The sequence below is a fragment of the Dama dama genome, chromosome 14 (assembly GCF_033118175.1).
Source record: "Dama dama isolate Ldn47 chromosome 14, ASM3311817v1, whole genome shotgun sequence".
Lineage (NCBI taxonomy): Eukaryota > Metazoa > Chordata > Mammalia > Artiodactyla > Cervidae > Dama > Dama dama.
The window spans coordinates 67,018,785-67,039,363 of record NC_083694.1 but is presented as its reverse complement, the minus strand read 5'-3'; the positions used below and the strand labels follow the sequence as shown (position 1 = coordinate 67,039,363).

General features: G+C 49.7%; 2 protein-coding genes across 6 annotated transcripts; both read left to right on the top strand.

Moving 5' to 3' along the window:
- Positions 1-152: 152 nt before the first annotated feature.
- ATF3 (activating transcription factor 3) lies at positions 153-13,026 on the top strand. Of its 5 annotated transcripts, none has more exons than XM_061160993.1 (4): positions 153-330; positions 6,537-6,780; positions 10,110-10,217; positions 11,551-13,026. In XM_061160993.1, the coding sequence occupies exons 2-4, from the start codon at positions 6,541-6,543 to the stop codon at positions 11,746-11,748; spliced, it is 546 nt and encodes a 181-aa protein (XP_061016976.1). In that variant the 5' UTR covers positions 153-330; positions 6,537-6,540; the 3' UTR covers positions 11,749-13,026. The 5 variants fall into 5 exon arrangements, with proteins under 5 accessions (XP_061016976.1, XP_061016979.1, XP_061016980.1 ...); XM_061160996.1 differs by having other exon boundaries at positions 6,671-6,780; positions 11,551-13,024; XM_061160997.1 differs by having other exon boundaries at positions 6,667-6,780; positions 11,551-13,024.
- A 5,022-nt stretch (positions 13,027-18,048) lies between these two features.
- Positions 18,049-20,126, top strand: GARIN4 (golgi associated RAB2 interactor family member 4). Its single transcript, XM_061161274.1, has 2 exons — positions 18,049-18,065; positions 18,282-20,126. The coding sequence occupies exon 2, from the start codon at positions 18,346-18,348 to the stop codon at positions 20,101-20,103; it is 1,758 nt and encodes a 585-aa protein (XP_061017257.1). The 5' UTR covers positions 18,049-18,065; positions 18,282-18,345; the 3' UTR covers positions 20,104-20,126.
- Positions 20,127-20,579: the final 453 nt, after the last annotated feature.

Genomic DNA, 20,579 nt, shown 5'->3' with positions numbered 1-20,579 from the left:
CAGCCCAGCCTAGTTCTGCTGGTTCGCCGGGGAAGCTATTAATAGCATTACGTCAGCCTGGGATTGCTAACCCAGAGTATACGGGCGCGCCGCCAGCCCGAGGGCTATAAAACGGGTGATGCAACACGCTGCCAGCCACAGTCGCACGCAGAGAGGCGCGCACTGCACAGCGCTCACCCTGCGCCGCCGCCCCAGCGGACCCGCCAGCCCGCGCGCCGGTAGTGAGCCCGGCTGTGCTCGCCAGCCGACCCCGCAGCCAGCCAGCCAGCCAGACCCCACCCCGACCCTGCCCGCCCTCCGGACCCTGGCCTCCCCGAGTGGATACAGGAGGTGAGCGCGGCGACGATGGCTTGCTTTGATTATCTTTGCGCCCCTCTAGTAACCAGCCCCCGACCCCCGTGCCCACCCCCCCGGCACTTGCCCCTCAGCCTCTAGCTTCGAAAGAACTCTGGCTCAATCTCTCTCCCAGCTACCGCTGCTCCTCCGCGCTTTAGAAACTTTCTCGCAAAGAACTTTCTCTTTTGACTTGGGGCGCGAAACGTTCCTGGCAACTGAGAGGTCGTCCGCTGTCGTAGGAGCACAGCTCCTCGCCGCCCTCGCGTTTACTTACTCCCTGGGCGCGATCGAGGGGCTCAGATCGGTGGGTGCTCAGAGTGGCCGAGCCGATCGGGCTCGCCAGCCGGCTCCATCCCTGGCTCGGTGCGCGGGCACTTGCTACTCCCGAGCCCAGCTTTCCTGAGACGCGCGGAGGCCGGGGCTCGCGGAGCCGCTGCCCCAGGGGCGGAACGGAATGAATGGGGAAGGAATGGGCGAGCCGGGGTCGCGGGCGCGGCCGCTGGGGGTCGCCCTGCCCACCCCGGAGCGCGGGGCGGTAGGACCGCGCCGGTAGCCAGCGGCGAAAGTTAGTTGGGATAAGTCTTAAGAGGTGGCGCGAGCTCCTGTCGCTGCCCTGGGGCAGAAGGCGGAGAGCGCGAGCCGGGTACAGGTGCCGGAGACTTCTTGTTCCAAGTTTCTCACACGCTTTTCTCTCGTACCTGTGACTCCAGCTCTGGTCTCTTCCTCTGGCGGCTCGCGGATTTCTCTGCTTTTCGTCCGGAGAGACCCACCATCGGGGGGAAGGAGGGAAAGCGAGAGTGCGAAGCCAGCTGAGATCTTTGAGGGATGGGATCTGTGATCCAGGGGCCCGGGACCCTGAAACTTGCACTGCCTTTAGTGGCGTGGAGCCTCAGCATCCCCAGCGGGGAGGTGTGGCCATGTAGAGGCTCCTGGCCGCTCCGCCTGTTTGTGGGCACAGGGTGCTGGTTGGACCGGATAACCATTGGTCCTTTCTGGACAAAGGTTTTCAGATTCTAGAGTGTTGTTAACTGAAAGAAAAGCGACCTAGGAGGGGCCAGCCTCTGAGGCAGTGAGGGGAAAAGGACTTCTGTACGGGGCATCTCTTCCCATCCCAAGGTGCTTTCCACTGGATGGTTCTCCTTCTCTGCTCCCCCCACCCCATTTTCAGATTACTTCCTTTCCTCCTAACCGTTTTCTTTCCCCTAATTTAACTACCAAATCACAGTAGGCTTCCTTTGCTGTGAAGGAGTTGCTCACCCCTTAATAGAGCCAGAAAAAAATAAGCTGGGCACTAGAAAATGTGGGTGCATCTATTTCAGTGTGGCTGACAGTCACATCTGTTCCGGGGCCTCCCTCTCTTTCAGTTTAAATGAAGGAGAAATTGGTATGACTGTCCCCTTGTTTTGCAGTTCCCGTTTGTTGTAGAATAACACTGCAACAGGTAAGCTGTTGTTGTAAGGATTGTCTGAATGAAGACCCGGCTGGGTTGCAGTTGTTACTGTCTAAATGGTCTCAGAGACAGCCCTGCAGGAGGCACTCCAGGCACATAGTGTAGATAAAATACAGCACCCAGCACCTGTGGCAGCCTCTGGATCCTTCCTGTCTTAACCCCACCATTCTCTCTCTCCCCCTTGGTCTTTTCTCTCAATTATTCTCCTCCCCCCTCCCCATACTCCTTCCCTGTCTTAATCCTATCAAAGCCTCCTCTCTCGTGGGCACAGGCTCCTCAGACTGTTGACCCTTCATCTACCTGGCCATTGGCTCTCTTCTCCGTTTGCCTTCTTGGTTGATCCTCACGATGCTGAATTTCTGTTGGTGATGGAGCAAAATGAACAGCAGGTCAACAGCTTGACCTGGGCCGGGCCACTCACCAGCTTTATGGTGACCTTGGGCAAGTCACTTCACCTTTCTGGACCCCATTTTACTCAGTTGCAAAATGAATATCTGACTTAAATGACTCTAGTTTTGGGTGTCTATCCCATTGTACAGAGCTCATGATTTCTTCCTTTTTCAGATGGGCTGGGCAGGGGACAGGGTCAGTGGTTCCAAGTGTTACTCGGCCCGGGGAGGAGGAAGTACACAGCCAGGACACCAAACCAGAAATGGCTTCATGTGTGAGAGCTGGCTATTTCTCAAGTACTTAAGACCAGTGGAGACAAGCTGGTGCCAGCAAAGAGTGGGGTGGAATTGATCTGATGTGTCAGAGCCCAGAGGTCAATCAGAGTGCAAAAGAAGCTGTGACTGAGTTGAGTTTCTTAAGGGCTCCAGTTAATTTCTGATTAATAGGACCTAATTTCATTAACAGGAACATTACGAGCCCCCACCCCCACCCCCCTGAAATGGGGGAAAGTGGATCACATCACAGTAATAATGGCTTCCCAGGATGTGTGTAAATCCACCTTCACGTTTAATCTTCCTGACAGCCCTGTGAAGGGACTGGGGCAGTCAGTACTGGCCTCTCTTTACAGACAAGGTGACTGAGGTCCAGGAAACACATCACTGAGCGCTCAGCCTGTGAGTGGTAGTAGGTAGGCCTGCAAGCATCATCTCTGTCATGATGCCTAGTCTTCCACCTACAACTGGAGTGTCTATGTACCCACTTCCAGTGGGCTAGGAGAAAGACCAAGATAGGAAGTTAGTGAAAGAACTGGCTCCTTACTATGTTTTACAAGTAGTGCTTAGTGGAAAAAAGATGAAAATTAAAAGTGAAAATTCAATGTAGTTGCAGCTACTAGGAAATAAAATCTGGGAGCTGAATTTCCAGTCAGAGACATAGATGAGTAAAGTTTCACTTTCTTGAAAATGATGAAACTACTGATGATATGACACGATTTTTGACTAGAGATAATGATGCAGAAGCCAAATGCAGGTTCTTTGTAACAAGTCTGGACAATTTTAAGATCAATATAGAAAGTCAGCTCAGAAAATCCTCTGAAATGTTTTTCTCCAAACGGAGATGTTCAAGGGTCTCAACTTTCTGAAAAACTGAAGCTTTACCTTCATTTTTCTTCTCAGGGACAGGGACACAGCCTGAGTCTAGGCTTATCACACTTTTAAGAGAACGAGGCAACAAAAAACTAGAAAGTATCTCAGTTCAGGTCAGTCACTCACTTGTGTCCGACTCTTTGTGACCCCATGGACTGCAGCACGCCAGGCTTCCCTGTCCATCACCAACTCCCGGAGTTTACTCAAACTCATGTCGGTGATGCCATCCAACCATCTCATCCTCTGTCGTCCCCTTCTCCTCACACCTTCGATCTTTCCCAGCATCAGGGCCACCCAAGACGGATAGGTCATGGTGGAGAGTTCTGACAAAACGTGGTCCGCTGGAAAAGGGAATGGCAAACCACGTCAATATTCTTACCTTGAGAACCCCATGAACAGTATGAAAAGGCAAAAAAATAGGACACTGAAAGAAAGTATCTCAAGAAACTGAATATTAACCGAGTGCAGGAAAAGCCCAAATCTCTACAGATACCATTGCTTTACTTTCTGAAAAGCTTTTAAACATTTTCACAACCAGTTTGCATCTTCAAGGAAGCCCACCCAATGCTTTTCATAAGGACATTGCATACCACTGGCATTCTTGAGTTTCTTTCATCAGGACTGCTGACTTTATACTGAGAAGGGGGAAAAAAACCCAAACAGCAGATGTCAAGCCCTGAAAGCTCATTAATAAACTTGGGAGGTAAAATGGAGCCACACTCAACTGCAGTGGAATTCAAACTGCCTGTGTGGAAGCAAGCCGTGCAATTCTCCAGACAAAGGCCAGCCCAGTGGTAGCTCTGAATTCCATTCCTGAACTATTTGGGTTTTTAATAAAGTTGGAAAGGTAGGGAAAACAAAACAAACGCCTGGGAGGATCTTAAGTCTTTCTGGCTTTGGAAAGCTGGCTTCTCAGAGTTTAGTACCTGCCAGAAAAGTCTCCTCCCAACATCCTAAGATTATGGGATTAAATTGATAGGAGAACATCAGTTCTGATTCATGACATATGGCTTTGGGGAGAGAATTAGTCAATTCATACATATCCTGGGTTTCTTTGGATAGTCAACAATGGAAGTATTTGTTGACCTGGAATTCTTGCCTCCATCAGTGGATCTTGGATCCACTGGGGGATATAGAGGTCAGGGTGTTCTATTCACTAAGTGTTTGAGATCAGAGAGAGTGACCAGCCACCCATCTACCTGGACCCCCTCAGAGCCAGCCCTGGGCTGGAAAGATCCCTGGGAGGCCCAGTAATAACATATTTCTTAGTTGCATTATGTTTTCCCAGAGCATATTCAGGTATTCTTTCGTCAACGCCTTGCCCAATTCTCTGGGAAAATAGGGTGATTGTTACTAGCCTTCTTTCTCACAGAGGAGAGAGAAGGCTCTAGGAGGTATAATGATGACAAAGGAGGAAATGGGCCTCTAGTCTTGACGTTCTGACCCCAGTCTGGGAATTTTGTGGATAAAAGATGCCCTAATACATACTCCCTGAATGCAGGGGGCAGCCCGAGTGTGCACCCAGGCAGAGAAAGCTCAGGAATTCATCTCAGAGTTTAAGCTTTCCATAGCTCTTTGTTTCATCTCCTTGTCCATCCCTTCAGCTCCAGGGCCCTCCGCGCCCCCCACCCCCCTCCGTCCCCACACCTGCTCTCAACCCCTGAGAAAACTGTGCTCTGGTTTTTTGTTTGCTTTTGCAACATAAAGAATCATATTCTATATCTGTAAAGTGGGAGCATAAGTTCTGGAGTCAGACTTCATTCTAAATCCTGATGCTGCCGCCTACTAGCTCTGTGACTTTGGCCAAATTATTTAGCTTGTCTAAATGTTAGTCACCTCGTCTCTACAGTGGGACTGGGACCTAAGTGAGTTCTCATGAAGGTGAAGTAAGATAGCGCACGTAAGGTTTCTGGTATGAAGGAGGCACTTGTGAAACGTTAGCAGCTTGCCAAAGGGCTTCTCGTCTGATGGGATGTGGCTAATGACCGTAGGTTCCCACACGGAAAGGGGTACTCCAAGGGCACAGCCCACCCTGACAATTCCCACATTCATCGCCCCTGCAGAAGTGACTGCAGGGATGAGGGGCTTGGGCACTCCTGGAGGGAGTATACGGCAGGGAGAGATTTACGGAGGGCTGTTGCAAACTGGAACTCTGGACCCATTATTTCTGTCCCTTTCCCGTACCTTTTCCCTTGGGGTTCCCTGGGCTGTAGAATGATGGAGATAGATGGGACCTCAGAGGCCATTTGATTTGACCTTGACCACCTCTCACCCATTTCACGTATTCAGTCGGATGGTCTCCAGCGGTCGGCAGGCATTGGAAACAGCCAGAGCCAGGGTCGGGTTCTGGAAAGATCCATAGTGGGACTCTGCGCCAATGCAGCAGGGGCTCCCAGACGATTGTCAGATGGAGGCTGAGCTCAGGTCTCACACTGCTCCCTAATGCCAGATCCAGTCCCAGCCCCCTGTGCCCCCAGCCACACCCCTCCAACCATCGCAGGGCTGAACACTTCCTCAAAAAAAGTCCACATTCTGAGTGCCTCACTTTTCTTTGCTCTGAGGTCTTTTGCTTCCCCAACGCTAACCTTGAGGGGTGACCTGAATTCCCACGCCCCGGTCCCTCTTCAGCTGGGGTGAAACAGCACACCCGCTCCCGTGACTGTCCTCACTCACGGACTCGGATCCGACTGCCCAGGGAGAGGCTTCAGAGGTTTCCTGAACTCAAGGCTCCCCGTTCGTTGCTTTTACTTACCACTCACAGATAGATTCTACTTGGTTTCAGATACCCTCCGAGTTTCTTTTTGAAAAAAGAGACTGTACATGGGGTTACATAAGAGTCTCTCTGATTTTTTTTTTTTTTTTTAATGCTCTTCCTCTTTCAGGACTGTTTGAGGCTACATTTGCATATATGCACACCAGCCAACACTAACAGCTCCTGTAAATTCAGAATAGCCTGAAACGCCACCCCTCATAAACTTCAACCAGGCATTTTATCCACGTCCCTGAACTGCATATTTTAAGAACCTGTTTTACTTAAGACAGGCCGGTGTGAAATGAAAACAAAGCAGAAGCCCGAGGGCTAATGGGACCTTCCCCTGGCGGTGGGAGGTGGGACTTGGGTATTGGAGGTCGCAGGTGTGGAGGTGAGGGTGGGGGGACTTGATCCCAAGCCCCCAGATCCCTGAAGTAGTTTGGGTTTCCATGTGTCTTTTCAGCAAAATGATGCTTCAACACCCAGGCCAGGTCTCTGTCTCGGAAGTCAGTGCCTCTGCCATCGTCCCCTGCCTGTCCCCTCCTGGGTCACTGGTGTTTGAGGATTTTGCTAATCTGACACCCTTTGTCAAGGAAGAGCTGAGGTTCGCCATCCAGAACAAGCACCTCTGCCACCGGATGTCCTCGGCGCTGGACTCGGTCACCGTCAGCGGCAGGCCCCTCGAGATGTCAGTCACCAAGGCCGAGGTGGGTTCTCCCAGGGGTGCCCGTTCTTCCTGCGCTTACTTGTCTCACAGCTCGCCTGCGCCAGGCATGCTGTAGGCAGGGGGCCACGGTTGGATATTGGGCCTGGAGTTTAGAGGAGAGTCAGGGTTAGAGATAGTGTTGGAAGCCAGCAGAGTGTGGAGGGTATGGAAAGCCATGAATCTGTAGGAGGTCACCTTCTGTGCCCAGTTGTTCTGAAGAAGCAGAGAGTGCGGTGATGGTTTTCAACACCACAAGAACTCAGGCTGTCGAGCAAGGACCAGACAGCCATGCTCACCGCCTTGGTACAGGGTCTGACTGAAGTTCACTTCTGTCTCTGACACCTGTGCGGTTCTCCACCTGGCAACTTTTATGACGCCTGGGGTAATAGCCGTGCTGAGAAGTTTGGGAGGTGGTTGCTGGCGATGCTGGGGTGGCTCTCAAGGACTTCAGAGCTGAGGTTTCCGCTGTCCTGTTGGCCTTGCCCTCCTGGATGCAAGATGGGAATGTTTCTGGCTCACTTATCTGCAGTGATCACTGCCTTTGGGCAAGAGGTAGCCAGAAAAGAACTGAGTTTAAAAGGAAGTTGGGGGGGGGAATCTTTTATGATTCTAAAAAGGGAGGTGGAGGGGGTAATAATGTCTCCTCCATAGAATTGATCCAAGGGGTTAAATAAGATGGCATTTGTTAAGAGTCTAGCAGAGGGCCTGGCTGAGAGTTAGCATCCAGTGAATGATAGACAGGATGATGCTATATGATGCTGTATCCATAAGACATTATTAGGGGCATTGGCTGTACCCTAATTAACCTCAAAGGAGGTCACTGGTGCCCAGTTCAACACTGGACAGTGTAGGGTGAAACATGGGACCCTCAAGGAAAAAATTTAAAAAAAATTTTTTTCTAATTAAATATCTTGAGATAACAGAAGCGGCTTTATTCCAACAAAAATTAATTTTAAAAAATACCTTGGGATAACAGGATGCCATGGAAGTAGTGGGGCCCATGAAAAGAAAGAAAGCATTTTGGAAGGATATGTGGAGGGCTGTCCCAAGGAAGAAGCAGGCCTCTTCCTTCGTGGAAACACTCCTTAAAGCCTCTCATCCACTCTGTTTCTGTGTTCATCCAGTCATCTTCTGATCTTAGATCAGTTTAACAAGTAGACTTTTCTATAGGGAAGGGGATGCACCTAATGGCCTAGTTGAGTGTTCTGGTCTCCTTGGTGGTGACTGTAATTCACAACCCTGTAGGCGTCCTGTGTGTCTGGGCAGTGCGAGCCTCCTCCCCAGGTCCTGGTCGCCTCTGGGAAGGCAGCTTGGGGTGACAAGGCAGCTGTGACCCAGAGAGGATGTGGGATAAAGAGACACACGCCTGGGTTTACGTCCAGTTTTGCAGCCTGCTAGTCTGGTCACCATGAGCTGGTGACTCCTGGGCCTCCTTGAGCACAATACTCTTGGCCACTCTTTGCCTTACTTCTGTGTCCATAAAGTGAGGGGACTGGGACTTGCCTGGTGGTCTAGTGGTTAGGAAGTCACCAGCCAATGCAGGGGACACGAGTTCGATCCCTGGTCTGGGAGGATCCCACGTGCTGGGGAGCAACTCAGCTTGAAAGCGGAGTGCCTGGAGCCCCTGCTCTGCAACAAGAGTAGCCCACACACCGCAACAAACAGTAACCCCTGCTCTCTGCAACTAGAGAAAGCCCGCCGGCAGCAACCAAGACCCAGCACAGCCAAAAATAAACAAATTCATAAATAAATTCTTCTTAAAAAGTGACGGGGTTGAACTAAATGGCCCTTAGAAAGGCTTTTCCACGTCTGACAGTGTGTGACTCTTGAGATTTGCTCTACTTTCAAGTACTTCCTCTTATGAGAAAACTTTGAATCCTCCCCCTACAAAAATATCTGTAGAGTTAGTTGCAAAGGAGATACTAGAGTTGCTGATTTCTTGATGAAGACATCTATGATGAAGTTACTGATGATAACTGAAGTTTCCATAGCACTGACCATAAGCTAAACCTTGTGCAGGAGGCTTTATTGACATTAATTTGACCCTCATCACAACCCTATGAGGTAGGTAAGATGGTTGATCCCATTTTACAAATGAGGAAACTGAAGCTCAGAAGAGTATAATAACTTGCACAAGGGCTCACACCTGATAGGCGGTGAAGCTGAGATTCAAAGGGAGTTTGGTCTAAACCCAGTGTCTGCCTGTGTGGTTCTAGGATCTGAGATATAAAGGGTAGAAGTGCCTCTCGTTGTGTTTCCCCTTTGGGCTTGGTTTCCTTATGTTCTGAAGCCTCCGTCTCAGCCTAAGCTAAGTTAGCATCATCTAACCCAGAGTCAGATAGGAGGTGATCATTATGGTCCAGGATCTCTTCCGTTTGAGGTGAGGCTCCCATGCCCTTTCCAGCTGTCTGGAGCAGTGACAAGCGACATGCCAAGGCCTGACATTAGTGGCCTAAACCATCGCCCACTCTGCCCACTGTGAGTTCACTCCAGCCGGACTCCAGTCTCTGAGTCAGTCCAGAAACTGGACTTTGCTGATTCACCATCAGTCCTCAGACAAAGTCAGAGTGATCGTCCATGGAGGACCAGATCCTAAAGCCGGATGAGGTTTTCTTCTCTGAGGATCCCAGGGCTGACTCCCAGGGTGGGGCTCCAAGGGAGAGATCAATATCATCAATGCTGGTTGGATGAGTCAGTGGATAGTTCTAGTTCTCCACCCCCAGGTGGCACCAAGCCATGGGCTGATGATGCCTCTTGATTGAGGAATAGGCTTGGGTTCCTATTCTCTAGGAGCTGCATGGGCTTCCTCTGAACTTAGGAAGGAGGTGCTATGACGATGCTCCAGGTGACGATGGAGATGAATGGAATATGAATAAAAGAGGCAGGGGGAATGGGTGGCGAAGTGATGCTCCTGAGGTCATTCTGGGGGAAAGGTCATACTTACTGAACAAAATCTGTTTCTTGCTCTAGTTGATTACAGTTATTACCAGTCATTATCACTTTGAGTATCAAACTCCTATTTAAAAATCCAAATAAATGCTTTTTAAAGGTAAAATTTTAGTTTGCTAGTATTGACAATATAATTTTAACAGATCTTTGATTTCCACTGTTCATTCTTAAGTGTGAGTGTGTGCATGTGCATGCATGTGCTTGAGTATGTGAGCATGTGTGAAGGACTGGACTTTCATGCAAAAGTCCAGAGCTTTACTTCTTCTGAATTCTTCAGGGATACCCCGGTCTGTCAGTTTTAGCTGGAAATAAAAGGCAGTGTATTTGAGGTGGGTTGAATTTCTGGCCTTCCTTTAAGCTTGTGCCTCTTGAATTTTGCAGGTAGCCCCTGAAGAAGATGAAAGGAAAAAGAGGCGACGGGAAAGAAATAAGATTGCAGCTGCCAAGTGCCGGAACAAGAAGAAGGAGAAGACAGAGTGCCTGCAGAAAGTGAGTGCCTGTTTGCCGTGCCCGCCCCGCTGCTCACACCTGGCCCCCTCCGACCTCACGTCCCATGAGCGAGAGGAGTTTGAGAGACTCCACCCAGAAGTGCTTTCCCAGGAAGGACACTGTAGCTGGTGGCAGAAATGCCCGTTACAGAACGAGGAAGTAGTGAAGCTGTTAGTAAGATAAATGTATCTGGATGTATGAGATGCCGGCGTATGAATTAAAAACAAAGAGATCGTCCGATGCCCACATTCATCCTCAGCCAGTCCATATGTGTCCAGAAGCTTCCAGGCTGTCGGCTATGTCTGTCCAGTTCAAGGGGCTTCGCTCGCCCATTTCCCTGAGAAAAGGAAGCTGCCAGCTTTCATTTGGCTCACTGTGAAAAGCCTTTAATTAACCTCTTCAAACAAGTTATTTCCTTGATCCGCAGGCAGAGGTTACACTCTCTCTGCATTCTTATCTGGTTCTTAACTCTGCAGTCCTTCTTGGTGCAGCCGATAGTCTCTGCTTCCAGCTGCGTTCTCCCCTTCCAGAAGGGAGAAACACCGGTGGGAGGGGTGTCTCCAGGCAGGTGGAGCAGATCCCTGGTGCAGTCTTTGCAGCGGCTGTGTCCCCTTCCCCAAGTGAGGACAGGCCAGGGCAGAGTCTTCACTTGGGTTCCACAGGTTGCATGGGGGGGGGAGGGGGTCAATGAAAATTAAGACATTTTGTTTATTTCTATGTACATTCTTTCTGTGGAGATGAGCTTCTCAGTGAAATCAGAGACTCATATAAGACTCTAAACACCGTGAGTCTGGATTTCCTTCCAGCCCCCAAGGTCCTTTCAGGTCCAGATGACCTGCCTATGGGCTATTTCATTCTTACAAAGGAGGTCTCTGCTGTTGGTTCTACAGCTGTTCCATTACTGTTAGGGTCACAGCCTGCCTCCACCTTGAGTGGAAACTCAAGGGTATCTCTGAAGGAGCTCTAAGTTCAAAGGCTTCTCCAAGCTCTGGACTCTCTCAAACCTAACGCTGCTCTCCCAGCTTTGTGGGGCTTCATAGCAAGGCACCAACAGCATTCCCCTGCAGGCCATTCCCTACTTGATGAGCCCCGATGTGTTCCAGCCATTGCCCCTGCCATTCAGGGGCCACCAGCAGGCCACCCCTTCCTCACTGGACCTTGGTTCCTTTCCTTGTTTTTTTTTTTTTGGCTGCACCAGGCAGCTTGTGGGACTTTTGTTCCCCAACCAGGGATCGAACCCGGGCCCCAGCAGTGGAAGCAGAGTCCTAACCACTGGGCCGCCAGGGAAGTTCCCGTGGCTCCTTTCCTAATACCGCTATTGCTTGTGCCCCAGGAGTCGGAGAAGCTGGAGAGTGTGAATGCTGAGCTGAAGGCGCAAATTGAGGAGCTCAAAAACGAGAAGCAGCATTTGATATACATGCTCAACCTGCACCGGCCCACGTGTATTGTCCGGGCTCAGAACGGGCGGACTCCAGAAGATGAGAGGAACCTTTTTATCCAACAGATAAAGGAGGGAACATTGCAGAGCTAAGCAGCCGTGGTATGGAGCAACTGGGGAGTCCTCATCAAATCCTCCTTTTACATCCGAAACCCTGAAGCCATTGGAGATCTGACTTCCTATGCACCTCTTGAATCCCAGCAGCTAAGAACCATCAAGGCGGGAGTGCCCTCCATGACTCAGCCAGGTCTTTCCACTCCACTCCAGGGTGGACTTTGGACCGGGGCAAGGGCATCTTTTGCCTCCACTCCAGGATTTAAGCCTTAACATCCCGGCCATCCTTGGATTCTCCAGATGACCCCCAGTTGGGGTCCTGCCTCCCTCGCGTCTGGATTCTGCAAAATTCAGGACTCCCACCATTAGGATCCATGCAGAAGAAGTGTCTGTAACCTCGGGTGGGTGGGGTGGGGCCACCTCCTCCGCTGCTGCTGCCACTGTCACTTGTAGGGGACATGGAGTGAGAATGGCATCTCGTGAAGTTGTGCAATGGCCAGGGTTGCGCTTTCTAGCAAATACGCTGTTCTGTACAGGAATTGCTGTGTGCAAGGCGTTCGTTTCAAAACTAGGCGTTGTGCTCTACTGATGTTTGTGCTGCACGACACCGCTGTGACTTTTTGGTGACTTAGCTCAGACCTGGTTTCTGAGAGTTTGGGGGGCTATCGCCACGTGCAGTGTCTTGCTAAGTGTTCAGGTGGCCAGAAGGGCTCGCCAGCCCTGGGAGGAGAGAATTGGGCCGGGCAGCACTGAGTACAGTTTTGTGCCAACAGAGAAGACCCTTTCCGCTTGGCTCTCAGGCATTAATGCAGGCCCTCTATTGCAAACTCAGTTATAAAGTCACAGGAAGAAAGCAGAAACAAGAGTCCAGCTTCCAAAGGCTTAGGAGTCTCTGCTCGGTGACTTAGGTCAGGAATTTTTTTCTAGGCTGGAAGAGCCAAAGAATATTCCACTTTTCCTGTTCTTGCGATTGAGAACCACATTCAGTGGACACACATTTGAAGCCAGGTGATGCCTAGGCTTTAGCATTATTAGATGTTAATGGCATCGTTTCTGTCATGCAGATGTTTGTAGAAATCTGGCCCAGAGCATTTATCGCTGTGAGAAAGTCTACTCACACTGGCCAGGAGGTCTCTGGCTACTATCTGTTTAAATTCTGACGTTTCTGTGAAATCTTCAGAGTGTTTAATCCTACTCAGTAGTATCATTACAATTTTCTGTAAGAGAAAATATTACTTATTTATCCTAGTATTCTTAACTTGTCAATATAATAAATATTGGAACCAAGACATGGTGAACTAAAGTGTGGTGCGGTTTCTGTTTTTTTAAATCAGTTGTTCATTGAGCTCTAACCATTCTCCTCTCCTCCCCTTTGGAGATGGTGATGTAGGGGGTGATCAGAGCTTTGACTGTTCTTCAAGTGTTCTTTGTTCTCTGGGGTGCCACCAGGTGGGCTTTTTGACTTTCCACCCTATTCCTCAATTTCTGGTTTCTAATGCTCAATCTCTCATTGACAAACACTGGGACACAGCAGCAAGTATATCCTTTAGACTTTTGGTACAAAGGTAGAAATTTTATATCAAATCTGAATACCTGAACTACCTGTTTCTCTGAATATACAAAGGCCTAACATGTACAGCTGTTGTTCAACTTGAACCTTACAATCTGTGGCAGAACTCTTCATGAAGGCTTTACTTGGATTACATCTCTTATAATGTCCAAATATGTGTCTCAGTGTTGCAAATAAGCATTTCAAATTTTGGAAAAGAATGGTGGGGAGGAAGAGAGAGTATAATTTCAGACAGGATTGGTGTGATAATTCAGAGGAAATAGTCCACCTAATTTTCTGGAATCTCTGGAGCATGCGATTCCTTCAGGTCTCCAACAGAATCACCACCCCTTGCTCTTGCCCTGTGCACACACCTGACACTCACAGGCTGGGAATGAAAATTGGCTCCTCTGACGTCAGTGCCGTTTTACACAGCGATCCTGACTTTGTTGACTCTTCATACATGTGGATGGAGCCTGCTCCTTTGAACTCATTTTATTTCCTTTAAACTATCACCTGAGACACAGGTATCCTAATTTTGCTGTTTTGATTACATCTCAGGGGCAGCTCCTTATCTGTACAGAGCATCTGGTGGAAGTACCATTCACTGCTTCTTTCAGGAGATAATCTGTTTTCTTTATCTTGGTGGAGGGGGAAGAATTTCCTTGCATTAACCTTCTGCTTGTGCCACCAATCAGCCGTTAGGAAACTCAAGACAGTTTTAAAGCTGCCATGGACAACAATGAATTAGAGCGGAAGGAAGGGGGAGGTGGCTTTTGCAAGAAAAAGTGATCTGAGAAACGCACTGTAAATCATCAGTGGAGCTGCAAGTTCTTTGAACAAATGCATTAAAAATAGTTTTGTTGTCAGTCACCAAGTTTATGTTTCCACTTAAAAAAAGGGGGGGGGGTTAATATGTACTTACCATCAAGTTGCTTAGTTCATCTTGTTTCACACTCAGCAGCAAGGGGAGATGAGTGTTCTGAGAGGATAAACTCGGACAGGACCTCTGCTGGAGTCAGACGCCTGGTTGACAAGCCCTTTTCCTCAGGCTATCATCTGCAGGGGTGGTAATGTCACCCTGGCTGGACATGGAGAGCACACCCTACCCCCTGTCTCCGGCCCTCATCCTGTCCCCGTGTCTTTTCCTGAGATCTGGCCTGACACTTGCTTCTGAGATAATAGCCATAGGGGGAGCCCAGGACAGGGTTTCTGGGATCAAAGCTTCCACTTTCTGCCAGAAGCTAAAATGCTGACTGTTTTCCATCTTTATCCTAATTTCTCCCAAGGGCTTTGAATAAACCTGAAATCCAAACCCACAGTAAGCTTCTCCTGTCTTCTCCATCCCGTGCTCTTCAGTGGGGGTTCTAGCAGTTTCTTGATGGAGTAGTGTGGTTTTTTTTTTTTTTTTTCCCATTTATTTTTATTAGTTGGAAGCTAATTACTTTACAATATTGTAGTGGTTCATGGATGTGCCTGAGGATAAACCTCCGAGGAGGTCAGGTTTGCCCAGTGAGAATCCTTCTCAGTTCTCACCATGGCTCTAACCCACAGAAGCTTCTCTGTCTCACCGAAAACTGCTGTCAGGAAGGAAATCACACCAAGGCTTAAAGGGCCAGCTGAGACTGACGTTAATAATAGCTGATATTTACTGAGAAATGCTACTCAATACTTTACATTATCTCATTTAATCCTCACAGCAACTATTACCCCCATTTTACAGATGAGGAAGTGGAGAGCTAAGTACTGTGCCCAAGGTCACACAGGTGACCTTTCTAAACATAGGTGACCTATGTTTTTTAACTATAAAGTTTCTGAGCAGAAATGTTTGTGTGTATGTGGTAAAATACACATGAAATTCACAACTGTGAATTTTAAAGTGTACAGTTCAGTGACATTCACAATACCGTGTAGCTATCACCACTATCAAGTTCCAGAAGTGTTCATCAACCCCCCCCCCCCCAACAAAAAAACCTAGTATTTCTCATTCTCCCCTCCTTCCAGCCCTAGGGAACCACTGACCTAATATCTGTCTCTATGGATTTGTCTCTCCTGGATATGTCATAGAAATAGAATCATTTTAATATGTGGCCTCTTTCACTGAGCATGTTTTCAAGGTTCATCTGTGTCATAAAATGTATCAGTACTTCATTCCTTTCTTTAGCTGAATAGTATTCCACGGCATAGATAGATTACATTTTGTTTATCTAATCGTCTTTTGATGGGCATCTGTGTGTGTTTAATGGAAAGATAGCCCTTTTCCTCAAGGTATGACTCCCTAAGGCGGGAGTTCAGGCATAGCATCAAACTGCGGATTAGAGAATTTGGAGCAGGGGCCTTTCTCAGAACTTTCAAGTCACAATTTAGAAATCATTTATTCTGTGATTAGCTCTGTGAGAGTGGCAGTGAGGCAGGGTGTCTAACAGTACGTGTTCCCTATAGGTGTCAAGGCTTCCAAACAATTTCTGCCCAGTAGAGAGATATTACCCTCCAGGAGGGCACCTAGCAGACTCTTGGAACTGGAGCTTACATTTCAGGCTACCCATCCCCCAACTCACCATGGGAGGATCTGTGCTGAGAGCAAAGAGGTAGGTTTCCACGCAGGGGCTGTTTGCATAAGCATAAAGCAACAAGGGCAATGCCAAAGAATGTTTAAATTCCTGCACAATTGCATTCATCTCACATGCTAGCAAAGTAATGCTCAAAATTCTCCAAGCCAGGCTTCAATAGTTCATGAACCGTGAACGTCTGATGTTCAAGCTTGATTTAGAAAAGGCAGAGGAACCAGAGATCAAATTGCCAACATCCGTTGGGTCATCAAAAAAGCAAGAGAATTCCAGAAAAACATCTGCTTTATTGATTACGCCAAAACCCTTAACTGTGTAGATCACAACAAACTGTGGAAAATTCTGAAAGAGATGGGAATACCAGACCACCTTACCTGCCTCCTGAGAAATCTGTATGCAGGTCAAGAAGCAACAGTTAGAACTGGACATGGAACAACAGACTGGTTCCAAATCAGGAAAGGAGTACATCAGGCTGCATATTGTCACCCTGTTTATTGACTTATATGCAGAGTACATCATGAGAAATGCTGGGCTGGATGAAGCACAGACTGGAATCAAGATTGCTGGGAGAAATATCAATAACCTCAGATATGCAGATGACACCACCCTTACTGCAGAAAGTAAAGAGGAACTAAAGAGCCTCCTGATGAAAGTGAAAGAGGAGAGTGAAAAATCTGGCTTAAAACTCAACATTCAAAAAACTAAGGTCATGTCATCTGGTCCCATCACTTCATGGGAAATAGATGGGGAGACCATGGAAACAGCGACAGACTTTATTTTCTTACGCTCCAAAATCACTGCAGAGGGGGACTGCAGCCATGAAATTAAAAGATGCTTGCTCCTTAGAAGAAAAGCTATGACCAAGCTAGACAGTTTGTTAAAAAGCAGGGACATTACTTTGCCAACAAAGGTCCATCTAGTCAAAGCTATGGTTTTCCCAGTGGTCATGTGTGGATGTGAGAGTTGGACTATAAAGAAAGCTGAGCACTGAAGAATTGACGCTTTTGAACTGTGGTGTTGGAAAAGACTCTTGAGAGTCCTTTGGGCTGCAAGGAGATCAAACCAGTCAATCCTCAAGGAAATCAGTCCTGAATATTCATTGGAAGGACTGATGCTGAAGCTGAAAACCCAATACTTTGGCCACCTGATGTGAAGAACTGACTCACTGGAAAAGACCCTGATGCTGGGAAAGATTGAAAGCAGGAGGAGAAGGGGACGACAGAGGATGAGATGGTTGGATGGCATCATTGACTCTATGGGCATGAGTTTGAGTAAGCTCTGGGAGTTGGTGATGGACAAGGAGGCCTGGTGTGCTGCAGTCCATGGGGTCACAAAGAGTCAGACACGACCTAGCAACTTAACTGAAATTGGGGAGAATCTGAGGCGATCTCCCGGATAATTCAATCCCCAATCCAGCCCATATGCTGCCTTGAGTTCTTTCCATAACATATATACACACATAGAATTATGCAAATTCTAAAAACAGATCTTCTTGTAAAGATAGTTAAACCAGTCCAGTGTGAATACATTTGGTGGGCCCAAGCTTTCTTGGTGAGGCTAAGTACTGTAGCATTCAGAACAAAGGCTTAAGAATCAGGTAGATCTGCATTCAAACACTGCCTCTGCTAACATCAGATCTAAGAGATAGCACCTCAGTTTCTTCACCTGTGAACTGGGAACAGTAGCAGCAATACCCAAACTCAGTGGACTGTTAGGCCCATACGTGAAGAACACTGCATGGGTTTGGAGAAGCAATTTTTAATGTTACTATTAAAATCACCTCCAAGTTTACTGAGACTTTATTAATGGATAGACTAAGGACTGTGACTGCCAATTCTACATTGTTCGATACAATTAAACCATGAGCTCAAATGGCTCAAATGCATCCCATCCTCTGACATTCCTATAGGCTTCATCCAGTTGCTGAATTTGGCAGGGGGGGGTGGGGAGTAAAAGAGAACCAGATAAAACTTTCCCATTTGAAGACATTTTTATTTTGGTACCTGCCTGAGTCCCTGGCAGGATGGACCTGTCCTCTGTGGGGGCAATGGGGTGGCCCTGCCTGGAGGGGGTGGTTGAGGGATGGGACAAAGGTGTATGTGACTGTGACAGGTCACAAAGGACAGCGAGGATAAATATGGCCGCACAGGGGGTTTAGGCTGAGAGAGTGGTCACTTCTTTCACTAGGACTGCAGTTTCACAGCCTCTCGCAGAGACAAAAAGCCAGAAGCAGAAGTGAGGTGAGGCTGAGGGGGAGCCTACCATACCTCTGCAACACCCTTGAAGAGACGCAGCCTGGGGTCCAGGCGCCCTGCAGCATCCTCACGGCGATCACCCGTGCCCGTACCCCCACCACGGCCTCGGGGAGGCTCTGTGGGGTGTGGTGGGGTTGGGGAACCTGCCGTGGAGCCGCCTGCGTGACACAGGAGACCGCAGCTCCCTCTTCTGCCCAGAAGGCCAAGGAAAGGAAGACCCAGGGGCCCACCTCACCAGGACGGCTTGTCGTGATCACAGCCAGCCATGAGCCGGGAGTCTCTGCTACCGTATCACACGGCCCAGAGCGGTGCCGGAGCAGGCCTGTTCAACACCACCAGGGGCAAACTGCAGCGGCAACTGCGCAAGGGTGAGTACGACATATTCAAGTACGCCCCGATCTTCGAGAGCGACTTTATCCAGATCACCAAGAGGGGAGAAGTGATCGACGTGCACAACCGCGTCCGCATGGTGACCGTGGGCATCGCATCCACCAGCCCCCTCCTCCCCCTCCCAGATGTCATGCTACTGGCCCGGCCGGCCACCGGCTGCGACGACCACACGGGTCGCGGCCAGACCACCAAGGCCAAGAGCCGCAAGGCTGCAAAGACCTTAGAGCTCACCAGGCTCCTTCCCTTGAAGTTCGTGAGGATCTCCATTCACAACCGCGAGAAACAACAGCTGCGCCTGAAGTTCGCCACCGGCCGCTCCTGCTACCTGCATCTGTGCCCCCCGCTCGACTCTCGGGAAGACCTATTCACCTACTGGGAGAAGCTGGTCTACCTCCTGCGGCCGCCGGTGGACTCCCAGAGCAGCACCTACGCCATTCCAGCGGGGGACATGATCTGCATGCCCGTGTTCGAGGAGGACAGGAGAAGCCCGGCGGCCGTGGATTTCCAAGGCCGGGGCGATCAGGACCAGGTAAGCGTCAGGAGCCTCCACGCGGGCTCCGAGGTGGCCGGGGCCACCTCTGCAGCTTTTGCCGGAGGGGAGGGCCTCCAGCTGGACTTCTACAATCCCGATCCTGTGCCCGACGGGGCCAAGGCAAACACCAAACCCAGCGAGTTTGACAAAGAGTCAGCAGTGGGGGCAATGACGCAGGTGGCCGCAGCAGACGCCACAGAGGGCGATCTGAACATGACCAAGTCCCATGCCTCTGAAGAGCGGAGCATGGCCCTTGAAGTCACCGTCACCAAGGGCCCAGGAGGAAGCAAAAGCAACATCGCTGTGGCAGGCGCTGCCAAAACCTCCCTGAGGACCAGGAAAACGGCCTTGGCACATGCTGCCAAAAACTTGGAGTACCCTTCCAGCACGTCCACCAGCCTCTCCCCGGAAGCCAGCATGACTATGGTTGGAGTGGAGGCCACCAGGAAGACCGCCAAAGGAAAAGCCGATCAGGAGGACGAGGGGACCCTCATCTCAGCCTTGCCGCAGGAAGACCAAGAGAGTGAGCAGGAAGACAGGCCCCGGAGAGTGTCGCAGGCCCACAGGGGAAGAAGGGAGAGGAGGGAACACCGGGAGAAGGAGCGTGCTTTCAGGGGCTCGCGTCCTCGCGGGGCAGCCGAAAGCCGCCACAAGACCGCGGGGGACAAGGCGATGCGGAAGACAGCTGGCAGGTCCTCAGGCGGCCGGAGAGCCATGAGGGACGACAAAAAGGAGAAAGGCCACGGCAGCCTGGGGGACAGCAAGCGGGGCACCGCGCACAAAGGCATCAGCCACGCTCCCATCACCAAGGAGTCCAGGACCTCGCACAAATCAGCCAGGAGCTTATCTACTGGGAGTTCACTTTCCAACAACAAGAGACTCAGCAGGATCAGCTCTTTCTTGAGGAATGTCCGAGCCAGTCTCACTACAAAGACAGTGGCCTTGTCACACAATAAAGATGTGGACATCTTGGAGGAGGTTGTGGAAAGGAAAAGAATGGAGGCCATCATAGAGACAACAGAGAGTGGCCAGGGGCTGGAAATCGCTGGGAGTGCGACATCCGAGGCCACGGAGACAGTGACCGTTGAAGCTCATCAATAGGACCTAGAGCTGGAAGCTGCAAAGGGGACCAGGGCTCAGGGAAATATCCCTGGTGAGTGTATGCCAGCTTCCTTACTGCAGTTTAAATAAAAGAACCATACAACCTGAGAATGGCCTGCAGCGTTCTCTCTGCATTTCCAGGTCCCTCAGCCCGCCCGTGACGTCACAGTGGATTCTGTGATGTCAGCAGAGCCGCAGCCTGAGACTGGTCCAGTCGAGGGCAGCCCCACCTCACACACATGCCCAGCACCAACAGCGGTGCCCCATCCCGCCTCCACTCCTTTCTGGCTTTGCTGCTCAGGGCCGTGGCTGAAAGTCAGATTGTGGCCTGGAAAACTCTCCTTCACCGCCTCCCAATCCTTTCTATCAATGTTTATTGCCCCTGCAGGTCTGTAATCAAAGTGAGAACAGAACTCCCATCCCCTCGGGCTGTTCAGTGGACAGAAATAAGGTGCAGCAGTGTTTGCTGGCTGTCA

What these genes read in the sequence shown, in the direction of transcription:
- ATF3 (XM_061160993.1), top strand. Translation starts at nt 6,541, where the DNA reads ATGATGCTTCAACACCCAGGCCAGGTCTCTGTCTCGGAAGTCAGTGCC. An exon ending in TGTCAGTCACCAAGGCCGAG is followed by an intron (nt 6,781 to 10,109) that starts GTGGGTTCTCCC and finishes TGAATTTTGCAG; the next exon opens with GTAGCCCCTGAAGAAGATGA. An exon ending in AGACAGAGTGCCTGCAGAAA is followed by an intron (nt 10,218 to 11,550) that starts GTGAGTGCCTGT and finishes CTTGTGCCCCAG; the next exon opens with GAGTCGGAGAAGCTGGAGAG.
- GARIN4 (XM_061161274.1), top strand. Translation starts at nt 18,346, where the DNA reads ATGAGCCGGGAGTCTCTGCTACCGTATCACACGGCCCAGAGCGGTGCC.